Genomic DNA, 24,689 nt, shown 5'->3' with positions numbered 1-24,689 from the left:
CATATTTGTCATTTTCTGTTAACAAATATACGATGGATTGTGAAACTCCACATACAGGGCACAATTGTGGAAAAGCTGATTGTTTCATAAGACTCACTTGGGACAATTATAGGAGTTGGCATGATTATAAATCTTGCTTGAGATGCCCTGTTTAGTTAGTGATGAAACCAATTCCCCTTCTCCCATCCGTTCTCTTAACCTGACATGACACCAGGACACTTCTATTTTTCTCTAAGCTAGAAACTGCCAGTTTTTGTGTGGGTTGGTGGGTGGGTTGTTGATGGGTTTTTTTCAGGGTTGTTCTATTTAGGCTGTTACATTCAAAACAACATTTTCCTCCCAGAATAAAACATCTGGATTCTGTTTATTTTGCACCAAGAAGACAAGATTCTGGGATTTGGAGGGTTTTTTTTTTCCTTTAGGAAGGACAGCTGAGTGTACGTTTCTTGCAAAATTTGCAGAAGAGTGAAGTAAACAGCTTTGCAACTCCTGGAGAATTAATTTTTTTCCTATTAAATAATGAAGCAATACTCAGGCTCCATCAACAGAACACATTATGTGCCTAGTTACTAGGCTGATGGGTGTATTATACATTAGAATGATAGGCAAGAACTGCAAGTTCTTTGGAAAGGACATTAAACAGTAGCAACGAATGCAGTACTTTGCATTTATACAGCACTTTTCATCTGAGGGCCTCAAAGTACTTGACAAAGTTGAGTAAATTATTCCCATTTGACAGATGGAGAAATTGAGGCATAGAGAGAATGAATGATTTGCCCAAGGTCACATAACCACAAAAGGAGCTAAGAGTGGAGCCCTTGGTTTCTGACACACACTCCACCTCTCGTTCTAATAGCTAGACAATTCTGCCTTCTCTAATATATTATAATAACAATATCTAGCTCTTTTCATCCATGGAGCTACCAGTGCTTTAGAAAGGAGGTCAGTATCATTATAACTGTTTTACAGCATGGGAAACTGAGGTAGAGAGAAAATGACTTGCCCAGGGTCATCCAGCAAACCAGTGGCAGAGTCAGGACTTGAATACAAGTCTCCTAAATCCCAGGGCAGTGCCCTATCGTCTAAACCACACTGCCTGCCACCATGCAGCCTAGAGAGACAAGGTGGGTGAAGGGTAGCGTAATAACTTTTATTGGACCAACTTCTCTTGGTGGAAGAGACAAGCTTTCGAGCTACACAGACCTGTTCTTCAGAGCTGAAAAAGGTAGCCAGAGTGTCACTGACACAACTAAATGCAAGGTGGGACAGACTGTTAAGCATAAGCCACTTACAATGAAGCAGGCAGTTAACACCTTTGGGTGTGTATTGTGACTGCAAACAGCATGGAGTTCTGAAACCTGCACTGTTTCTCAAATGCCTCAATTTCTAATGCATACCTAACAAACTTTGCTTGCATAATACATTTTACCTGCTTTGTCGATTTATAATGCACATAGAGAGGAACATGAACCATGGCAGCTATTTATAATGAATGCAGAAGTAACATTTATCTGCTGCATGGATCCTTCCTGTGTGCACAACATGAACATTACCAATGGTGTGTGTTTACCAGGCATGTATAATAATTACCTGCTCAATTACAGTGGGTATAACACATGGATGGTCAGTAAGCATGGCCCATTTCAGGACCACATGAGCCTCCTGCAGCAGAGGAATCATGCATGGGTTTGTTTTTAGTTTCTAATTATAATAGTGAAGGTAGTTTAGACAGGGAGAGAAATTAAGGCCCGATCCGGAGAGGCGTTGTCTTCATTTGGAGCTGAGACCTCATAGCATTTGCCCCCAGGATCAGGCCCTACTATTATGCATCTCAGCTCAGGGTATTTTCTCTTTCCTTTATGTTATCAGTCTGCTTGCCACATCCTTGCTTAAAGGGATTCCTCACTTTAAGCCCCCTCTTGGTCGGTTAGGATGGCCTCTTTTGCTTGAGGATTATAGGCACTGACAGTGCTGACACAGAAGAATAAAACCCAGAGTGATTTAAAGCAATGAGGAGGGCTCGTCCCTCAAGATCAGGAATGTGCAGCTAATAGATTCCTTTCCTCTTATGGCACTGATCCGTTCTGGGCCTGCCCTCGCAGGGGCTTCCAGCAAGTGGGAGTAATTCATGCTCCGATTGATTGTTTCATTTATTGAGTCTGCACTTTTAAATTATTTATCTAAAAACTTGTTATAGCCATAAATAATAACAGCAGCAATTAGATCTTATGTAGCATGTCTCCCGCTTGGAGCTCAACATGCTTTGTAAAGGAGATTCAGGATCATCATGAAGATTTTACAAATGGGGCTGGGGCACAGGGAGGTGAAGTGTCTTGACCAAGGTCAGCGAGAATACAGCTGGGAATGCAACCCAAGCCTCCTGCCCTTCAGTCCAGGGTGCTACCCACTGGGTCATTCTGCCTTCCTTAGAGAGGGGCTATATTAAATGCAGTGTGGCCTAGTGGATGGAGGAACAGACCAGACTGCAGGAAACCTGGGCTCAATTCCTGCTACCGGCATGTTGGGTGACCTAGGGCAAATCACTTCTTGCCCTCTGCCTCAGTTTCCTCATTTGTAAAATGGACATAATGATAGTGACCTCCTTCGTAAAGCACTTTGGGTATGTCTACACTGCAATAAAAACATCTGCAGCTGACCTGGGTCAGTTAGGCTACAGGGCTATAAAATTGCAGTCTGGATGTCTGGGTTCAGATTGGAGCCTGGACTTTGAGCCAGTCCCTCCTCATAGGGTCCCCGAGCCTGGATGGTGACAATGCAGTTCTATAGCCCTGCTGCAGGTGTTTTATTGCAGCATAGACATCCCCTTTGAGATCTAAAGCTCTATATAAAAGCTAGGCATTATTATTAATGCAATATAAATATTACATCATAATAATCAACATCTTCAGCTTCTCTCAGAAGCAAACTGGAAGCCAGCGTAGAATGTGGAACGCTATTGTCAAGAGGTGAGTCATTGCATACTGTACTAGTTCAGCGCTTTTCAAGTAGAGCGCATTGTTGGGAGGTTGCAAAAGCACAGATCATTACGAAGAGGTTCACATGAAAGAGGAACAAGCAGAGCCTCAGGGCCAGTGGCAGGTGAAATGAGTCTGTGCGTGCCACCAAAATCTCCTAAGATCCAAGGGGCCTGGTTTTCAGACGTGCTCAGCACCAGCCACTCCAGTTGAAGTCAATGGGAGCTGCCAGCACTCAGCATCTCTGAAAAATCAGGTCCAGGGGCAGTAATGGATCCAACATGACCTGCAGAGTGTAAACCATATGGGTAAAACACTCATGTACAGCTCCAAGAGACGTTACAGTTGCAGGCCTGTACCATTCTATGAGACATTAACCCCAGTTTCTTAGCATCATTTCCAGGGAGTGAAGTTCTGGAACAGCCTTCCAAGGGGAGCAGTGGAGGCAAAAGACATATCTGGCTTCAAGACTGAGCTTGATAAGTTTATGGAAGGATGGTATGATGGGATAGCCTAATTTGGGCAATTAATTGATCTTTGACTATTAGCGGTAAATATGGCCTGTGATGGGACACTAGCTAGGATGGGATCTGAGTTACTACAGAGAATTCTTTCCTGGGTGTCTGGCTGGTGAGTCTTGCCCACATGCTCAGGGTTTAACTGATCGCCATATTTGGGGTCGGGAAGGAATTTTCCTCCAGGGCAGATTGGCAGAGGCCCTGTGGGTTTTTCGCCTTCCTCTGCAGCGTGGGGCACAGGTCACTTGCTGGAGGATTCTCTGCACTTTGAAGTCTTTAAACCACAAGTTGAGGACTTCAATAGCTCAGACATAGGTGAGGGGTTTGTTACAGGAGTAGGTGGGTGAGATTCTGTGGCCTGCGTTGTGCAGGGAGTAAGACTAGAAGATCATAATGGTTCCTTCTGACCTTAAAGTCTATGAGTCTGTGTCAGTTATTCTCAGTGTTCCAGTGCATTTGATTCATGTAGGAGATTGTCTGGACTATAAATATCTGTCTAACTTAGATTGTGAGCCCCTTGTGGGACACAAGGACTTTGTCTGTTATCTGTACAGCACTGAGCCCACAGCTAGTGCTCAACAAGCAACATGTAAAATAAATCTTTACAATAAACCAACACAATTAACCTCTTTCCACCTTATCCTGGCTGAGCCTAAGCAAGTTAGATTCCACATCCCCGTCTCTCTCAGGCACTGGGAAAGCAAAGATACTTATGATTTAATTCATGTTTACATTACAGTAGCACCCAGGGGTGACCAGAAGTGACCCTGAAGTCATGCCTTTCAGAGAACACTGACAGGAACATACCTGTGTCACATGCAATGACAACACAAACCCTCCATTCAGGGAACTGCAGTGAGGCATAATTTTCTGTCTACACCTCATGCCCAACCCCTCCACTCAGGAACTGATCTGGGGTGGGCTCAATTCCATATCTGTCCCATGCAGAGACCCTGAAAGGACGTATTTGCCATTTTATAAAGATCCCTGACAGTGGTTCTTCCTCTTTGCCAGATCATCCATTAAACCAAAAGACATCTGTACGCCAGCAACTAGCAAGGGAAACTGGTGGCTCTTTTACAACAGCCAAACTCCACTCTCAGCAAAAGAAGTACATTAATTCCTTATGTTCCCAAAAGCTGGATGTTAATACTCCAGAGGCTCAACACACCAGGTGCTTTCAGTTGGGGAGAGATTTTCCATCCCACTGACATGATACTGCTGGAGTCCAGAGAGGCAAACATCTGCAATGAATATTCTGGACTCAACCAGGAGGCCTAATGCAGCCAAAACCGCAAGAGGAGACATGCATGCTGAGTGAAGAGAGCCTTGGCATGCCCGAAGCATGTCTTATCACAATGAAGGAAGCCAGCAGCTATTCAATAAGCCACTGCTTGTCCATGTAGACCAAGTTTTACGGTACATATGGCTGGAGAATAGGAAGTGACAGAGGATTGATTGGGCTGGGTGGGAGAGGGAGTGGGCATGCAAAGGTTTTGTAATGCATAAGGTGTATGGCTGAAAAGATGATGGAGGTTGTTATTATTATTTATTTGTCATGTGGCAGCACCTAGGAGCTCTAGTCAAGGACCAGGACCCCATTAGGCTCTGTACAGACACCAAACAAAAGAACAGTCCTTACCCCAAAGAGGCTACTCTTGGCAAGTGGGGCCTCTTAATGAAAACAAGGTTTAAAGTAAGCGTAGCTTTTACAGTCTTGTGTTCGGTGCAAAGTTTCATCTATCAGTGTTCATAGTGGGACCCATATCACCCCCAGCCCTAGGCATTAGACATGGGCTCTTAGGAAGAGAGGAGCAGACAGTGTTCTGTTTTCTCCAGCACTCGATGTGGGGAAACCCAATGGGAATCTCACACTAGCTGAATGAGTTTTCTGTTCTCAGCTCTCCAGTCTTCCATTGAAGGCTCAAGCAAGGTACTATACACTAGCAAGAGCAGGGATTAGTCACAGGGCCTTAAACACAAACGACTAGAAGCAAATCAACAGGAGTTAAGCATCTAACCTGCTTAGATGCTTTTGAAAACCCCACTAGGCATCTCTCTGCACCTGTAGGCACCTAAATACCTTTGAGCATCTGTTCCCAAGACCATAAGCCCCAACCTTTTTTTAAGCAGCAGCAGGCTATTAGAGGGGGCATATCATGCCATGATGGTGATGAACCTCATCACATGGTGCAGCTAAGGAAGGACTGGAGGCAGAAGCGCAGTGATTCACAGCCCTTTCGTAAGCACCCATTTTCATCTTCCACAGACAGCAGGTCACCTCTCTGTTATGTCAGCAAAACCTGGTTAACTTCAGTGGAGTTGCAGTAGTTCAACCGAAGGGAAAACGTAGCCCAATAAGAGCTTCTCTTTGTCAGAAACAGGCAGGGAGCTCACACAGGTGACTGCCATTGGACAGTGCTAAACAAGTTTGAATTCAAAGGATCCCCCTGCCTGGGAAACGCAGCGAGACTGTCACTAAAAAATAAAAACCACCCCGCACCGGCATCCTCTGCTCCTAAGGGTCTATGTTAAAGCTTCCTTTTGGGTGTCCAGTACAACCCACTGTGATGACCCACTAATTTCTGCTGCTCGCTTAAGATAGTCTTCACCGTACACCTCACTAGGTACTTTGTGATAAGGTGGGTGTGTGGATTTTTATCATTCAACCTGTTTCCAGAGACAGAAATCAGGACAACATGGATAGGCAAACTTGAGCTAGCTTGGATCAAGCTAGCTTGCTAAAAATAGCAGGATAGTCACAGTGGCATGGGCTAGCCACCCGGGTACATACCAAGGTCCCAGGTGGGATTGTTCTGGGGTGGCTAGCCCGTGCAGACATCCTGCCAAGGCTGCTATTGCTAGTCAGCTAGTTTGATCACAATGTAACTTGGGTATGCTTATACATGCTGCAATGCATGTCCTGGGTCACTGCAGCACAGCCAGACCCTTACAGAGGGTCCATCTCAGGGCAACTGTTCTGTGGTTGCTTCAGCTATGGAAAAGTCAAAAAGGGCTGGGAACAGTCCATTGCCTTTAGTTGCTCTAGGAAGGAGCTCTAATAGGGGAGACAGATGATATTGGCATCTTGAGTAATTTATTTAACAGGCCAGTTAAATAAATCCTTCCACATGCACGAATGTTATCAGCTCCTCTCCCCACTCATGTTTCCCTCCTATCGGAGCCTTTAGAGAGAGAAGTATATCCAAGCAGAGAGAGAGAGAGAAGAATAAGAATCCAGCTGAAATTTACTTGAATTCCATTGAAAAAGCTGTACTGTTTTTGCTCTGTGGGGTTGCGGAGATCAGAGTGAGCATGCATTTGAAGGAGAACGTTTTCAAAAACGTGACAAGCTTTTTGGGGGCGGGGGCTCGATCTTCAGGGCCTCAACTTAAGACATGTTAAAGGGCCTGATTTTCCAAAAGCACTGAGCACCAGCCTTCCAGAAATCAAACCCATTTAAATTATATCAAGTTGTGTACCCGGAATCACTAGCTGCTTCTGAAAATCTTGGCCAATTGTGAAGTTCACCTTATTGTATGAGGCTTGGCAGCAGAAATTCAGCAGAGCTCCATGCTCCAGCAATCCCTCTGCTTTAGCAAAACCACCCCTGCAAACAAAGGAAGGAAGGGGGAAAGCTTAAAGAGATCTGATTAGTTTATTATCAGAAAGACTGAGAGGTAACTTGATTAGGGTGTATAAGTACCTTCACAGGAAGAAAATTCCAGGTACTCAAGGGATCTTCAGCCTAGTAGAGAAAGTGAGAACAAGACCCAATCAGCTGGAAGTGGAAAGTGGAACCCAGACAAACTCAAATTAGAAATAAGGCACTTTTTTTTTTTTAACAATGAGAGTGATCAATCACTAAGGCCATGGCTACACTCGAAACTTCAAAGTACTCCACCTCCACGAGGGGATTAGTTTACAGCGCTGGGAGCACTGTTTACACTGGTGCTTTACAGCGCTGTAACTTGCTGTGCTCAGGGATGTGTTTTTTCACACTCCTGAGCGAGAAAGCTGCAGCGCTGTAAAGCACCAGTGTAGCCAAGCTCTAAGACTAAACTACCAAATGGTGGATTTTCTGTGTTCTGGAATATATGCTTTAATCTGACACCAGTTATTAGGCACAATATGGGGTAGCTGAGTGAAATTCTGTGGCCTCTGATATACAGGCCATCAGATCCAGTGATCACTGCCAGCCTGAAAATCCATCTCCCTGTCCCCTCAATGTCTTTGTGCTACCCCATGGAGACCTGCTGAATTCTGGCTGCAAGCCAGTTTCGGAACTCCTATGACTGTGGGTACCCAGGGGGTACCCAGGAAGTACCGGGGGGCTCCGCAGAGACGGACGCACATCAAAGTGGGTTACAATTAGGTTTCTTGAGATGGCTTTATCTGCTGAGAGCCAGCAGTGTGAAAGAGCTCTTTGCAGGGTCTGGAACTGGCCAGAAATTAGGAGCTTTAGCAAAAAAGTACACTTAAAAATTAGTTTACCATTAGGGATATCTTTTTTGTTCCAACCAGAACAAACCTCTTTCATTGACGTTCATGGGAGCTGAGTGTCCTCAGCACCTTCAAAAATCAGAACTTTGACCTATAGCCTTAAGGCCTTACTGATTTTCCTATAAGGCCCTTACAGCCTTCTGTCTGTCTGTCCAGTCATTTACAACGGTGACTGTAGCAGCGCGGCCACTGACTGTCCCTCAAGCACTCCCTTGTGTCCAAACATGCCTCAGCAGTACTTTGCCTCTGTTCCCTCCCCCCTTGAGGGCCCTTTTAAGAACTCACTCAGTTCAACAATAGTTCAAACAGTCCCCTCTTGGGTTCCAATTTATTGAGTGCTCCTGTGCATAGAGACCATCTAGGCCCCAAGCCCAATTCAGTGACTCTGGTTTAATTAACCCAAAATGTCACATATTCCTCATCCCAACAGGCCTTTACAACCCCTCCCCGGTTTGGGCAGGGGTCTCTGCCATGCCTGGCTGCCTGAAGAACTCTCCCCCACTCTCTTCTTCTTCAGCTTTCCTCCTGCTGACCCTGCAAGAGCCTTCTGGCTCCCTAGACCCTCTGCAAATATAGCCACAGTCTCCTAGGCTTCCCCCATCTCTGCAGCTTTCTGCTCTTTTTATCTTGGGGTCCTCTGATTCGATTCATGGCTCATCCTGTATTCAGGTCCGGATTAACTCCAGGCTCTCCAGCCCCTGAGTAAGCCACCCTGTTACAATGACCATCAGCAGGGTATCCGAACATGTCCTTGTGCCATTAACGCCATCATATGTGGGCTCCGCACATCTTTTAGTTCCCATTTTATCTGTCAAGGTGATGAGAGGTGAGTACTCACAAGGCTAGGCTTGAGACCTTCTCCTGTTCCTAACTTATAAGTGCACAACGCATGCAGCCCCCATACTCTGTACTTGATATTAATTACTATTAGAGTATTATTATTATTTGTGTTACTGTAGCACCTAGGAGCCCAGTCACGGAGCAGGATCCCATTGTTCTAGGCGTTGTCCAAACACAGAACAAAAAGATGGCCCCTGTCCGAAAGAGCTTGCAGTCTAAATAATACTTCCATGTATTTCCATCTGGTGCCACAATCCACCAGTTTTTTCTATTGAGATTTTGCTTGCTGCTTTTTCCCCCCCTTGTCACTCACAAAATGGGGAGCGGGGAAATCCAACGATGATGCTGGGAAGAACTTGAAGTCACTAGAGAAAGAAAGCGAAGCCTCCACTCCCTTTAGATGGCTTTGCTTACTAATGGGTGTGCATTCACCGCAATCCTGCAATGGAAGCAACATGCCCAGGGCGTTACTAAATAGGAAAAAAATAAGTAATTAGAGGAAGTACTACTGTGCATTACAGGATCATTAGTTCCAAAGCAAGTGACCTCAGAGTCCTCAACCTTTCTCGCACGAGGTCATTGTGAATCTGAAATAACTAACAGCTGCAGTATTATCACTTCTTCTGTGGCTTTCCGTTCATTTACTTTGACACAATAATACCCTGCATTTCTGCAGCACCTTTTCTATGGTGATCTCAAAGCATTTTTAAAACCATGATTTAAGCTTCACCCGGATAAATGCATATTATTCTCATTTCACAGGTGGGAACCTGAGGCATACAGAGGCTGAAGCCAACACTTTCAATAATGTCCACTAACTGAGACAGCTAGGGCCTGATCTAAAGCCCACTGAAGTCAGTGGAAATCTCTCCGTTGAGTTCAGTGGGCTTTGGATCAGCCCCTCGGTCTTCATTTTCAGAGGTGCTGGCCCTAGATGACTCACGATGGCCACCTGAAAATAGAGGCACTCAAAATTAGTGGGCACTTTTAAAAATTGAGGCCTAAATTTCTTGTCACACAGTAAGTAGCAGAACCAGAAACAGAATCCAGACACCCCAACTCCCAGCCCTACTGCTTTAACCATCAGAAAATCCACCCACTTCCCTAAAATTCCACTTTGGGAAAGAAATATGGAAAATTGCGGGCTGCACCGAATGCAGAATTATGTGAAATTGCTCACCACAATGTCTTGGGAAAATCCACGTTGTGTTTCCAAACAAGAGTTTCGAACAACCAAAGTAGGGATGGGTTTTGCACAAGGCTCAGTCCATACTGGAACAGGAGTAGTCGGTTCCGTATAGATGTCCAGCCAGAAAGGATGTGTTCAGTAAAGCTGTTAATTCTTCATATGAAATGCTGAAAGTTATAGGCTATTAATGCTGGGCTCTCAGGAGAGCAGTGCCTCAAAGCAACACCAGTGATGTGCACCTGTAATGAAAGCTAGACTTGTTCCAGCAGGCACAGAAGCTGAGAAAGCCGAGGGGGGAAAAAAAAACGCCAAGACTTCAGTGCTGATGTCTGGCTAGATTTTGAGGGCCTTGGACCAATAATAATGCCAAAGCCACTGATCTGAAAGTGAATTTCTGAACTTTGATGACAAAAATATCTATGCACTCCACTGCTTGTGCTCAATGTGCCAAATAATTATATCTTACATTTATATATAGCACCTTCCATTCCAGGGTACTTTACAGAAGAATAGATTTGATCAGATAGACACAGATACTGAAATCACTTCACCTTCTTCTGGGGTGGAAAACAATGGCTGCTTCACAGCGCACAGCAGTCTAGGACGGAAAACAAAGTGAGGCGTGCCACATCCATCTGTGATAGGAATTTAAGTTAGTGGCAAGTAATAAGCAGAACTGGACTTTGGCCAAGGCACTGGTGCTATTACTAACATTCTAAAACAAACAGGAACTTTTTACCAGCTCTAGTGGCAGGTCTCATCTTGACACAGAGCTGGTCCAAACACCTAGGCAGCAGGAATACAGCCTGCTTCATTGTTGATCCCCCACCTTGGAGACGAAGTTCTGCTGGGATTTGGCCTGTGGTACTCTGAAGTCACAATTAATTAACATGTCCGTCAAGTCAGGAAAGTGAAAACAGTTTTATGTTATGCAAAGATCTAATGCACTGAAGTTGAAGAAGGGGTTTTATCATTTGGACTTTGATTCTGCTCTCACTTGAACTGGTGTATGTTGGGAATAGCAGTGGAATCACAGGAGGGAAGTGGATAATCTGGCCCTTTAAATCCAGAGGTGCCTAAACGCATCATTGACCCAATGCTGCATTGTCATCATCTGACATTACAGGTCAGAAAATGATAAGACAGTTGCATTACGAAGCTGAAGTAAAACATCCTTCTAATCTCCCCTAGGCAGGCCCCGATTAGTAGTGGCTCCTTCCACTCTGACCACATGGTCTTTGGCCACTGAACCCGTTACTTGTGCTATCCACAATTTAATGAGTTGAACTGGGACACATTTGGGGTGCATCGTTGCCTGCCACTGCCACTGGGGAGAGCAGAGTCTGCCTTCTGTTTCAAGGCTGCAAGGCGCAAGGAATTATAATCACTTACACATGCACCAGTCATTCCCCTTTCTTTCTCTAGCCGTCCGTTATTGGGGAGGCTTATTAAATGATACAATGGCAAGTGTCTCCTGAATTACAATTGGGCCAAATTTTCTGCTGGCATATTTCCATTAAGCTCGATGGCGTTTCCCCAGCAGAGACATTGGTCTCCTGTTCCCAGCACAGTCTCCCTCCCTTCACTCTCTTCTAAATAATATTTATGCATTTCCACAGCCCCTTTCATATAAGGTCTTTAAAGCACTTCAATGTCCATTAAGCTTTGTGCAGCCTCTCTGGAGTGCATTCTATCCCCCTTTTACATCTGGGGAAACTGAGGCACAGACAGGGAAAATGACTTGCCTCGTGTTACCCAAGCATATCAGAGCCAGAATCAGGAACAGAACTCTTGGTTCCCAGTGTTCTTCTGTTATTCAAAGATGCAATGGCTTTGACTCCAATCCCACTGGATATACTCTGATGTAACTGAACTCAGAATCTGGCCCGGTACTTCCCTTTCTGCAGTGGTCTGATAAATGGTCCTTTGTTCAGAAAGCCTGATGTTGGAGAATCTGGCTCTGTTTCCCCCTTGTCGCTGGAATTGTGATTGGAAATAATTGGAAGTGTCACTGGAAGTAATCAGAAGTGACAGTCCCTGGGCTATGAGGCTTTTGCTTGAAGTCTAATGATCCCCCCCGCAAAACAAAACCTAAATTTAAACAATGAAGTCACAAAGTGATTTGCCTTCAAGGTTGAAAACCCTGTGATTTTTTTTTTCTGAAATGGAAAAAGAAAATAAAAAAAGCTGTGTGTGTGTGTGTGTGTGTGTGTGTGTGTGTGTGTGCGCGCGCCCTCAACAGGCTGAGCTGTGAGATCCAGCCAGCACATATCTCATAAATATTCTGAGTACTGAAGGACCCAACCAAGATTGGGGCCCGATTGTACTGCATGTTGTACAGACACATTGTAAAAAAGAGTGTTCCGGCCCCAACGAAGGCACAGCCTTAATAGTCAAGAAAAGAGTACAGTGCACAAGCGGATGAGGAACAGAGACACTATGTGAATTGGTCAAGGTCTGTAGGAGGGCTGGGAACTGAACCCATCTCTCCTGGTGTACATTTTTTTTTTAAAATAAGGGCCTCAGTCTTTCCCCCTTACTACAGATTGACACAAAGAAGAAGGATGTTTCAGTGGTTAAAGCATCCGCTTCAAGTCCCTGTTTGACCACAGACTTCCTATAGTCCACTAGCATGTCTGTCGATCTATGCTGGGGAACACCCTCCCAGCTGCTACAGAAACATACCCACAGGTGTGATTCCCAACTCCTGTGGACATATTTGTGCGAGCTGTCATCAAGCTAACATGCTAAAATAGTATTGTCACTGTAGTGATGCAGGCTAACAGCTCCCAGTATATACCCACAGGGTTCAGGTGGGTTTGTACTTGAGGTAGCTAGTACAGTGCTACGGTTATAGTTACACTACTATTTTTAGCACACCAGCTCAGCAAAAGTATGTCCACATATGGGAATCACATCCCTGGCTCACAGTGTAGCCACAATCTCTCTGTGCCTCAGTTCCCCAACTATAAAATGGGAATAATAGCACACCCCTACCTCACAGGAGGGTTGTGAGGGTAAATACAGGAAGACTGTGAGGTGCTCAGATACAACAGTAAAGGGAGTATTATAAGTACTCTACATGGATTGTTTAGACAGTCCCTGCCCAAATGTGGAGCAAAACAATAAAGGGAACAAACATATGGAGCCCCAAATTAATTTTCTTGGGGGGATTCTCTTAATAAAACTATATTGTGTCATTCATGTAGTCAGAACAGTATCTAGTGGCAACGTGTCCATGTTATAAACCCCACCGTCATCTTTTATACTAATTGTTGAGCAATTTTAGCAGGAAGCAAGGGCCAAATCAGACTTCTCCTCTTCCCCTTTGAAGTCATCCCTCCAGATAAGAGTTAATTCACATCAGTATGAAAAGCTTTTCTGCCTATTGTAATGATCCCCATGCATTTATTTGGTGGCCTTTACTGATTCAGCTATGTGCAGCTGGGTATATTCCAGGAAGTATTAGAACAGAACACAGCAGTGGTTGAAGCAGAAAATTGGGAGTCAGGACTCTTGGGTTCTACATTCTCAGCTGTGCTGCTCAGTCACTGTGTGGTCTTGGGCAATGGTTTGTGCCTCACCTTAGCCCTCTCTAAAATAGGGCTAATAACACTTCTTCATCCCCCAGAGAATTGTGAGGCGACATTAATTAGCTTGTACGCTTGTAAAAGGTCTCTTAGTTCCTTATTATGAAAGATCTATAGGAGTGGAAAGTAGCAGTCGCGTGGCACTGCTGTTCGAACAAAATCCGTCCTCTCCTCCTCCTCCTCATTATTCTCTTTTAACTGTGCACACCTTTCATTTTCAGGAGGGCAGCCTCCCTCTGCAGATGCAGCTTGCCTGCCCACAAAATTTGCAGTGACCTTTTTCCACAGACAATTAAGCTGCAAGCACAGATCTGAGTTCCTGCCTCTCTTCCTAGTCAGTTGCGGGGACAAATCAGCTGTAACCACACACACTGTGATTTGTGCCCCAAATTAATTTTGTAGGCACACACACACAAAAAAGGGGGGACAATCTACATCTGAGAGAAAGGAAGTCAGGCTGGAAATGCACCCATTAATGTGCAATGATCCTTGCAGGAGAGGGATTCTGGCATAAACAAGTGAAGCCCTTGCCCTTTAAGAGAGGTGATGAGCTAGAAGAACATTTGCCTTCCAGAAACAACCCAGCCCTTTCCTGGAAAGGAGGAAGGTGCAGATGAGGCTTTCAGAAGATAACTTGTTTCATACCCCTGTCCAGTCATCATATTTACCATCTGCAATATATTTTCCAAACATTAACCCATATGTAAGGGAGAACTGACCCCTTTTTACATATTGGAAACTGAGACACAGTGAGGCTAAGTGCCTACAAAACCTTGAGAAGGGTTAGGCTGCTAGCATTCTGAGACCACTTCCTGTTATGCTCACCAATACTGTCTCATTGTTTACTTGTCTTCCCCTCCATCTGTCTGTCTGAATCCATCTGTTATTTCTTGTTTTATACTTAAATTGTAAGCTATTGGGGGCAGGAACCATTTTTTTGTTCAGTGTTTGTACAGCACCTGGCACAATGGGATCCTGGTCCATGACTGGGGCTCTTAGGTGTTACAATAATACAAATAATAGGTGGCTTTCCCAGGAAGAGTCAGCATCCAAACCAGCATTAAAACTCCTGTCTTGGAGTCTTGTGCTCTTACCACTAGAGCTCTGCTCTGACACAGCTACCATTCCAGCCTGTACTGTTGGGGAGGGGAGGTATAAAAGGGAGAAGATGATAGCCAGGGTAAATGAGAGGAATAATACACTGTGTTCAACTTTTTTCTACTAATTCCCGTTCCCATTGCTGGCAAGAAGCCCTTAGGGGACACTTTCAATTTATTCACTTTATACACTTTGCCATTATTCATGATGTTACCTTTCCTGATTCCTCTCCCTTTGAGTCTTCCGAGTATCTATTCATAACCGTGTGCGGGGAGGGTCCCAGAGCCCTAACCCTGTAAGCCCGACTGAGCCTGAACAATTAAACCGCAGTTTTGCAGCCCGAGTCCCGCAAGCCAGAGTCAGCTGGCACGGGCCAGCCGCGGGTGTTTAACTGCAGTGCAGACATACTCTTAATGACCTGACTTCACCCAAGCCTCTTTGCTGAGACACTTTTGGAAACTAACCATTTTCTAAAAACAGACGAAGAACCTGTCTGAAAAAGACCCATTCATCTTTGAGACAGGACGGGCGCCAAGTTTACACTGCAGCCGGAACGCCTGTGCTTCGTAACACACGTGCCAGCACACTCGAAACACACAGGGAGTCGCACACATAATACACACGCAGTCACATGTGCATAAGTTCACACACGCATCATCAGTCATTCCTGCTTGCGTGCACAGGATATAGCCCTGGCCAGCATCTTGGCTGACACACTATGGATTGAATCACAGACCTCCAGAACTAAAAGCATTAACTGCTGCAGCTTGAACTACAACGTCCCTGCCAGTGCTGTAACAGGCACTTTTCCTCTGGGGATCAACCACAGAGACAGAACCTGAGCATGACATGAGCACACACACACACACACACACACACACACACACAAAACGTGCACCATCATGCAATAAATACATTGGGGCCAATCCTGCAGTCCTTACTCATGCATAATCCCAGTTAACTTTAACATCTTGTCCCTTCCACACACACTGAAAGTTTTATCAGCGTGCTTGTTTACATTCTTTCTTCCCCAGACAATTCCTGAAGATTCAAATAATCCCCCAATTCCCAGTTTATCTGTCCTCCTTGTAAAACCCCTGTATTTGCCATGTGGGAAGCAGAGGTATTTGTTGCAATCATGATGATAAACAGAAAGAGCTCTCCTTCTTAGGAGTCAGTTGTGCAAGATTGGACATTTCTGGGAAGCGGTGCTGCAATTTCACAAGGCTTCTTTCTAAACAGCGCCAACACCCCACAAACAGATGACAGATTACACGAAGGAGACATAAAAGCAAGGGTCTGTGAGGGGGTGATGGAAAAATGCCAGCTATTTTCCCATGGACAATTTAGAAAAGTTTTCTTTTCCTTTTAGTTTCCTGTGATTTTTTACCTCTAGTAAAAATAATTTGGCATTTCAGTTTTTCCTCCTTTTCCAGTGGCAAAATGGGGGAAGGGGGGAGAGAGAGAGCGAGAGAAAGGGTGAAAGAATTTTTTTAAATATTTCTTTTTGTTGAAAATCTGAAAAATTTCATGTGAAACAAAAATTTTCATTTAGAATACAAAGGCCATTTTCTGTAAAATATATATAAATGGAGACTTTTGGACCAGTTCTACTCTATTTCTGACCAGTTATAAAAGGTCCTGTGGTGCCTTTCACAAGGAGTGTTAACACGGATGTCTAACCAGATTTTGACACAGAACTAAAAGTGGCAATTCTTCAACAAAAAAACTTCAAAAACAGACTCCAACGTGAAACTGCAGAATTGGAATTGATTGTAAACTGGACACCATCAGATTAGACCTGAATAAAAACTGGGAGTGGTTGGTCATTACAAAACTTAAACCTAATTTCCCCCCACTGTTACTCACACCTTCTTGTCAACTGTTTGTAATGGGCCACTCTTATTACCATTACAAAAGTGATTTTTCCTCCCTTGGTATCCTACTGTTAATTGAATTGTCTCGTTAGACTGACCTCCCACTTGGTAAGGCAACTCCCATCCTTTCACGTGCTGTGTATTTATACCTGCTATTGTATTTTCCACTCCATGCATCTGATGAAGTGGGTTTTAGCCCACGAAAGCTTATGCCCAAATAAATGTGTTAGTCTCTAAAGTGCCACAAGGACTCCTCGTTGTTTTTAATTACATCAGCCACTTTGAATTGCCCCAGCAGTTTCAAATGGATAGGATGCTTTTCTTCACTTACTTTCCTAATGTTCACACGCACCGCTGTGTACTGTTAAATAGCTTCCATGCCTCACCCTAGATGTAAATGCACGTCATTGGTGGATGGAACAATTCTATGAGTTGGTATATGTTTGCTTGTTTCCTTTAGGTTCTTTCCCGTGACATAAATGTATATCTGTGGCTACTTCAGATTCATTCTTACTATTATATTGTACTAGTGCTTAGCAGCTCCCATCATGGACCAGCATCCCATTGCACTAGGCATTGAACACAGAATAAAAGGATAGCCCCTGCTTCAAAGAGATTACCATCTAAGTACAAGACAAGAGACAACAGGTAGATAAAGACGACAGATGGGGATGCACGAGGAAAGAGTGAGTCAATAATGCTAATGCTTACCAATTATAACTTTTCAAAGGAACTCAATAAATGGAATATTCATGGCACCAAGACATTACCAAAAGATTTTAGTCAGTTAACTTATGAACTGGGAGATGAATAGTAAAACAAACAAACAAAAAACTTTTTAATGAGGGTCCAGCAGTAAGGTCTATTTAAGATCACATGATTTTCTTTGTTGATCTTACATTTCTATAGCACCTTTCATCCAGAAGGGTCCCAAAGCATTTTACAATACGTATACAGATATAAGATGCATAACTTCCCCACCACATAATGCAGGAGCAGGCTGGAGTGAAACACATCAGCATAACAATATAGGAGACATATAGAATATTTTATCCTGTTGAAATTTCTGGGAAAAATTGTAGGTAGGAAAAATGCAAGTATCAACTGGAATTTGACAATAACAACACTATAGCCTTGTGAGAAGTTCTATGGCATCTTTAACAATACATATGACAACTGTAGTTTTATGTTCTCTCTGAAAGATGGTGTCCCCAGGACCACAGCATGCCAGACCACCCTGCTGGTTCAGTACTATCTCCGACACCACTTTCTCTAGCACTCGGCTTTCCTTCGCAGATCTCCCGTCCAAATTCTGACCTAGCCTAGTTTATGAGATCTTCTAACTGGTGTAGGTTCAGGCCTGTGCTGTTGAATATCGAACAAATCCTAATTTATCAAACATGCAAAGATCACTGACTTTGATTCTAAAGAAAGAAAAATATGTCAGCAAATAAGAGAAACCGGAAAGTTTATTTGTTAAGAAGAACTGGTGACCCTGCCATGTAGCGCACATATATTACAATGATGGGAGCATTAGCAATGCGTGGGACGGAGAGATCTAAAGCACAGACCAAAACTATTCCCCATCCTGATTAAGTTTAGTTTGGAGGTAATGAGCCAGATTCAGAGCTGGTGTATGCTAGCATCGTTTCGCTGAAGTCAAAGGAGCTATGCTACACCATCTGAGCATCTGGCACAGTATGTAGCTGAGAAAAGGAGATGACAGAGCCAGCTCAGAGTTTGGGGGTTTCTTAATACCCACTCCCCTTCCCTCTCTGTTAATTAATGTACAACTCTTTCCTGTGCCAATTAAAACCAACAACTTCCCCCACTAGGAGCAGGATGAATAGCCTTTATGACAGACCCCTGATCTGCTTTAGTGTTATCAGGCTTGCAGTTCCTAAATGCATCAGAAAAGCCTCCATTTTATGCCAGAAGATGCATCCTGGAACTCTGGTGAGTATATAAGAAACTGCACATCCTCTGTCAGACCTGATCACTCCATTCTGGGACAGCTGTGCTCATGCCAGCTGGCACTAGAGGGATTTTCACCATAACCTTTTCCCATACAGTGAGACTATAGGAGTCTTGGAGTTTGATTCACTAACCGTGGACCCTTGGGACAACACTGAAATACCTCCTTGATATCAGAGATTCAGTGGACAGAGCTCAACACAGTGCAATGAAATTAGACCAGACGCAAGAAAAACTCCTCTTTATTACACACAGTCAGTTTGTGGCATACGTTGCCTCTAGAGACTGAAGTGTGATCTAATATGTCCCAGCCCTGTGCTCCTGCCAGGAGTTCCTGAGTGTTAACTAGATTTTTTTCTTCCCCAAAATATTTCTAGGAGGTTTTGTCCATTTTTTTTTCAAATTTTCATCAAAAACTGATATTAAATGGAGATATTTGGGGGATTGGTTGCAGAAAACAAACCAAACACCCATTACGGTTTAGGGGTTTTCAACAAAAACACAAAAAAATAAAATAAGTTTTTTTTCACAAAACTCTTTATTTTCACTGTTATTTTTCATGGGAGGGAGCGGGGTGGGGGAGGGCAGGGAATTCTTGACCAGCTTTAGTTTTAACTTTTCTTTGTCAAGGATTCTCTGCATAACCTTGGTTGAGTTACTTACCCACTGGCTGCTTCCCTAGCTGTACAATAGGGATAACAATACTTACTGAGAGCGTTGTGGGGATTAATTAGCACTCATAAAGAGCTTTGAAGATGCTAAGTGATAGTGAATATTGGGAAGTCAGAGTCAAGATTATGATAAAGATGAATCACATTTCATGCTTTAGGGTGTTTATGGAGAATGTTTAATGTAGTGTAATCACCCTGTAGTGCCTTCCATGACTGCTCCCCAGGTCTTGGGGAGAACCTGTGCGGCAACTTTAGGCAACACTAACTGTATCAGTTGATCAGGGAGCTAGAGAGAACTACAGGGTCTGTTGGTGTCCAGCAGCCAAATAAAGAATTCCCTTTATATTCATTACAACTTAATCCTGTCTCTCTTACCCCCAACGTCCCCCCAAAAGATAGTACATACAGCAGTTGCTCTCAGGCTGTGACCCAAGCAGAGAGCAGACTGGTCACATGGCGCGCCTCTGGCTCTTCTTTGCCTCCAGCTGGTCAGTCACATTAAAAGAAGCTATGAATACTTCCCCCAGATTAATTTTCCATGTAATAAATTTGCTGTAGTTCTGACAGGGAGGTTATCTCCACTGTGCAGATCTATGAGGCAGTTTATCTACTGATTTGTAAGTACTCTTGCCAAGTCATACAACATTGCAGCAGCACTTAGGACATTAGGGTGGGTTTCACATCTCTCTGAAGCATCATGTCTCAGTCACTGCAAGAGGCAGAATGCTAGACTAGATGGATGAATGATATGCTGGTCAAGCAAAGCGTATGCTCTTTTGGGTCTAGAACCCATCTATCTCTGAAGCTAGACACAGCCAGTGTGATTGCGAACATCTCTTATGTCTCTAGTATGGAGTACCTGGGAATATTTTCTAGCTTTGTGATTCACGAAACCTTTCCCAAGATAAAGGGGTCAAATTTAGCTCTAGTATAAGTTAAGTCTAAAAATTGCATGTGCTGATGCATATTTTTACAAGCAATTTTTTTTGAATGGGGATATTTTTCAATGGGATGACAGTTCCGGAACTGATTGGAAAATGGAAGACAATTTTTGCAAAAAGTCTTTTTTTTACTAAAATTTCATTTTGGCAGAATTTTTCCATTCAGCTCTAGTGAAATGTTTCTACCAGGTTCCCTTCAGATGGGTACATTCAGGGGCCTCATTCTGTTTTGATTCACTCTATTGTAAATCCAAAGTCTTCTGAAGTCAATATAATTATACCAATGTGAAACTGGTATGATATTTTTTCATGTGAAAAATTAGCAAAAAAACATTTTTTGTCTGCCTCAAATTTTCTACAATTGGGGGGAGGAGGCTTTTTACTGAAAAAAAAAATCTCAAAACTGAATTTTTTCACTTTTGGCACAAAAAATTCAGTCATTTAAGCAAAACATTTTCGTTTTATTGAAAATATTTGCTCAACTGGATGACTGTTTTCAGCTTTTAGTTGCCAAAAAGGTGAAAAAAATGAGTGTTCAGGTTTTTAAGAAAAGTCATCAAAAATGGACATTTCCCACAAACTTTTGCATTTTGACGACCCAAAAGCCATTTTTGTTGACAACACAATTTGAAAGCAAACTTTCAACCAGCTCTAGTGTGATTGAGATTGGAATCCGATGCCTCCAGAGCTAGAAACACTTCACATTTTCCTTCTACTTCTCTTTTTTCTGTTCCCTCCACCTACTCTCTGATTCATGCCTTTTGCTCATACTTTAAGAGCACAACCTCCCTTCTTTAAATCTCCCTTCTTCCAAGAGTCATTTGCTCCTGTTTCTCACCATTGACTCCCCTCCCATCTTTACCCAAACTTATCTCCGTTAGACTGTTTTGGGGCAGGGACCATCCCTCATCCTGTCCGTAAAGCACAGCATGTTTTGGCAGTGCCATAGACATGTTTAATAACAACGAAAACCAAACTGTGCTTCACTTCCCCTCTACTACCCTCCTCCCAGACCTTGCTTGTGTCTTTCAAATGCTATCCCAAGGCTATTCCCTTTGCTTTAACAGCGAGAAGAGAAGTGGGTTGTTGGAGCTTCAAAAACATAGTTGCAAGTGGATTGCTTTCAGCTAGTGAATGAGACTCTCCAGCCTTCCTATATCTCACCCTGATGTCTGGATCCCAAGAAGAGGAGCCATGGTCCCTTCTTATTTTTCTCTGAAGCATATTATTAGTGAATGGGGCTGGATTCCTCTATTTAGCTACAGAGCAGGTACAGTAGGGGCAGAAGAGACAAAGGACAAAAGAGGTGCAAGACAATTTTGTGTCTGAGATGAGAGGACTAGGAGAACTGGGTTCTATTCCCACCTCTGCTATGATCATGAGGAAGTCTCTTAACTTACCCCTCTGCCAGAATGGGGGTAACAATACTTCCAAGATTCACAAAGGGATGGTAAGGCTTAACTCATTCATGATTATTTAAACTATAAGCTCTTTAGGGCAAGGACCATCTTTCTCTATAGGTAGAGCCCTGCAAATCTGCGGATATCCACGGCCCATGTTTGTGGATCGGATGCAGATGCAAATGTATCCATGCAGGGCTCTAACTATAGATACATACAGCACCTAGCACCATGGGACCTCTAGAGACTATTAGAATGCAAATAATCATGAGTTATTTGGGACTCTTGGATAAGGGTTTCTACAGCAATGCAAAGTATAAATGCAGCTAAGGCTTTATTCTGACTTCCTGTCTGTCCAACATGTGTAGCAACCTTAATAAGACTCAGTGGTTAAAGTGGGGGGAAATTACTCTCACTGGCTGGGGCAAGCAGTGCTCTCCACAATTCCCCCTCCTTCTCAGCTACTGCACTGACCTCCCCGCTACCTCCCTTAACCACTGATAAAACTAGGCTAGGTAGTGCCAACATGGTGGTGGTTCTGTGGCAGACCCAGTACTGACCCTTTTAAGAGGAGCCTGGCTGTTAGTCTTTACCCCAGTGCCTTTGGAAGGCCACATGCTATCAGAGTCTCTCAAACACCCTCAGCGGGTGGAGACAGAAGGGCAGAGGCTAACGCACAGAGGGGACAAGCTCCTACTCGCACTTCTGTTGCAGACTTTGCAGCGTCTCTGAACTGCCTCCAGCAGTCTCTGGCACTCCAGCCCACGTCCCTGCAGAGGAAACCTTACACTCGAGTGACGAAAACCTTTGTTCGCAATTAATGTATGTAACAACTGATGGAGCAGGGAAAAATGAATGGAGCACGAGTCGTGATTATTACTCAGCCAGCTCTACTGACGGTCTCGCGTCTCTTGGAGCCCTATTTAGAATGCTGCCTAGTCTCTGTTTTTCAGACCTATGAGCCTCAGCAGACAAGACCTTCCATTCCAGCATCTCCATCTTCCCATCTCAAGCCATTCTGGTGGCTCTCTGACCTGCCCCTCAGAGTCTGTGGCACCCCGCGCTCCCCAGAGAGGAGGAGACCTTGCCCTCACACCCAACCTCAGTCTGCTGGCGGGGATCCAGCCATCACAGCCCACGTCCGGCCCTGACACGAGATTTCTCGCAGAGCTATCTGCCTGCAGTGAAATCTGGCAGGGGAATGGGGACAGAGGCTCACTCATTGCACTGTGGAGCCTCTGGAGACCAGGAGCTGCTTCGGAGCCTGTCACTCAGGCGAGGTCCCTCAAATACCACAGGGCTGCAAATCCCTTCCTCCAGAGGTCTCCTCTTTAATAAACATCCCTCCTTCCAGTCTGCCTTTCTTACCCCTTCCTCCTCCATTCATTCTTTCACTCATCTTCCCTTCCTGTCCTCTGCCTCCCTCTTTCTTTTCACTCCTTCTCATACTTTAATTCCTCTCATCCACTCCTTGCTCTCCCCAGTTTCTCTTTTATCCCTCCTCCCTTTCCATCCTTCAGTCACCCCCTTTCTCTTCTCCCTCTCTCCTTTCTCCATCCCATATTACTTTGTCTCACTCCCCCCCCTTCTCTCTCCTCTTTGTCGCCTTCTCTCTCCCTTTCTCTACCTTCCTCTCCTCCTCCCTTTCCCCATCTCTCTCCCCCACCTCCCTTCCACTTGCACTTTAACACATCTGTTTCTAATCTGAGCTGTCTGCAGCGTCTACTGGAAACAATAAGCTCTTTTTATTTTTTTAACCTGAAATTAAAATTCCTGGATGAAACAAAATAAAATTAAACAAATTTGACACCATTCCTGGAACAAAGACACTTTCTTAACCTTTGTTTTGTAAAGTACAGTCAAACCGCTAAATAGTTCACGGCTTAAAACCGCTGCACCTTTTAAAAATAAAAATAACTCACACTATAATGACTAGGTTTGATCGATACATATGAAAGCAAAATCAGGTTTAAAAATTCTCCCGTTTCCAAACCTGGTAATAATTAAAACAAGAACAACAAAAACTCCAACAACAAAATTAAATCAGTCAGTCTCTGAACTCAACAGACTTTGCTACAAGTTTTTTTCTTTGCAAGAGCTTCTCCTTTGCTGGTCCCTGTGGCATTTTCTGTTGCCCAGAGAAAGCATATGTAAGTTTAATTTCCATAAAAAAAGCCCCACTCACCTAAAAAGAGGATGGAAAGTGCAGACATTCCGTCTCCAGGAGAGAGAGAGACTTTTCCTCCCTTTTTCTTCCTTTCTCCCAGGAATGGTAGGCAGACCTGCACAGAATTCAAAGGAACGCCTCTGGAATGCACTGAGCGTAATTGCATCCATGTGCCAGAAAAATAACCAACTTTGCTCTTTTTTGCCTTCTGCTATTCATCCCCTTTCCAGTTTCCATCCAGATTTGATAGCAGATTTTAGATATCTCTGCCTGCTAATTCAGGCCCTTGAGTTTCTGGAAGAGAAAAGACAGAGGCAGTGCAGCAGGGAGACACATCTATGGCTGTATGGAACAATTTTGCATGTCTGAAAAGAAAAGGAGAGAAGAGGAGAAAAAAATACACTGTGCACAATGTTAACCACATGGCTGCCTCCCAGGACAGCCCCTCCCTACCATCAACTGGGATTAGCATTGAAGGCCAGTCATGTGGGTGAGATGTACTTCTGGCAATAATGCAGTTCTACCTTCTAAGGGGAAACAACCAGTTTTCTCTAGTGTCAAAATAGTTAAGTTTGGAGACAGTCAAGATTCAGCCTGGAAAAATTAGGCACTCGTCACTCAAGGGCCAGAGACATAGACTCCCTTGGAAAAAATACATGCACTAGATAAATAGATAGACATCCACATACATACAAGTGTCATTGTCATCGGCAGCAGAGAAGCTGCAGAATTCACATTTATATCCCCACTCAGGGGCATTCCCAGGGTGGTGTGGTGGTGGTGTTTTTTCCCTTTGAAAGCACAGTGTTAATTTCCTAAGGAGGAAAAAAAAAACCCAAGCAAAACAACTGAAGAAAAATTGATTCATTTTGTGAGTTCCCTCCTTACTTTGATTACCACTGAGAGCAAACAGGAGGGGCTATTAGGGCCTGATCCTGCAGATGGA

The 24,689-nt window shown here is 43.9% G+C and overlaps 1 protein-coding gene across 1 annotated transcript in view; it reads right to left on the bottom strand.

The window, feature by feature from the left end:
* Positions 1–24,129, bottom strand: part of CLMP (CXADR like membrane protein) — a 75,270-nt gene extending 51,141 nt beyond the window's left edge. The window contains exon 1 of the mRNA XM_054005741.1: positions 23,762–24,129. Within this exon, the coding sequence (XP_053861716.1) occupies positions 23,762–23,909 (148 nt within the window). The 5' untranslated portion in view covers positions 23,910–24,129. The remainder of the gene's footprint in view (positions 1–23,761) is intronic.
* Positions 24,130–24,689: the final 560 nt, after the last annotated feature.

The sequence above is a fragment of the Malaclemys terrapin genome, chromosome 15 (genome assembly GCF_027887155.1).
Source record: "Malaclemys terrapin pileata isolate rMalTer1 chromosome 15, rMalTer1.hap1, whole genome shotgun sequence".
In the NCBI taxonomy this organism is placed as follows: Eukaryota; Metazoa; Chordata; order Testudines; family Emydidae; genus Malaclemys; species Malaclemys terrapin.
The sequence above is the reverse complement of the archived record's forward strand: the minus strand, read 5'-3'. Positions and strand labels throughout refer to the sequence as shown.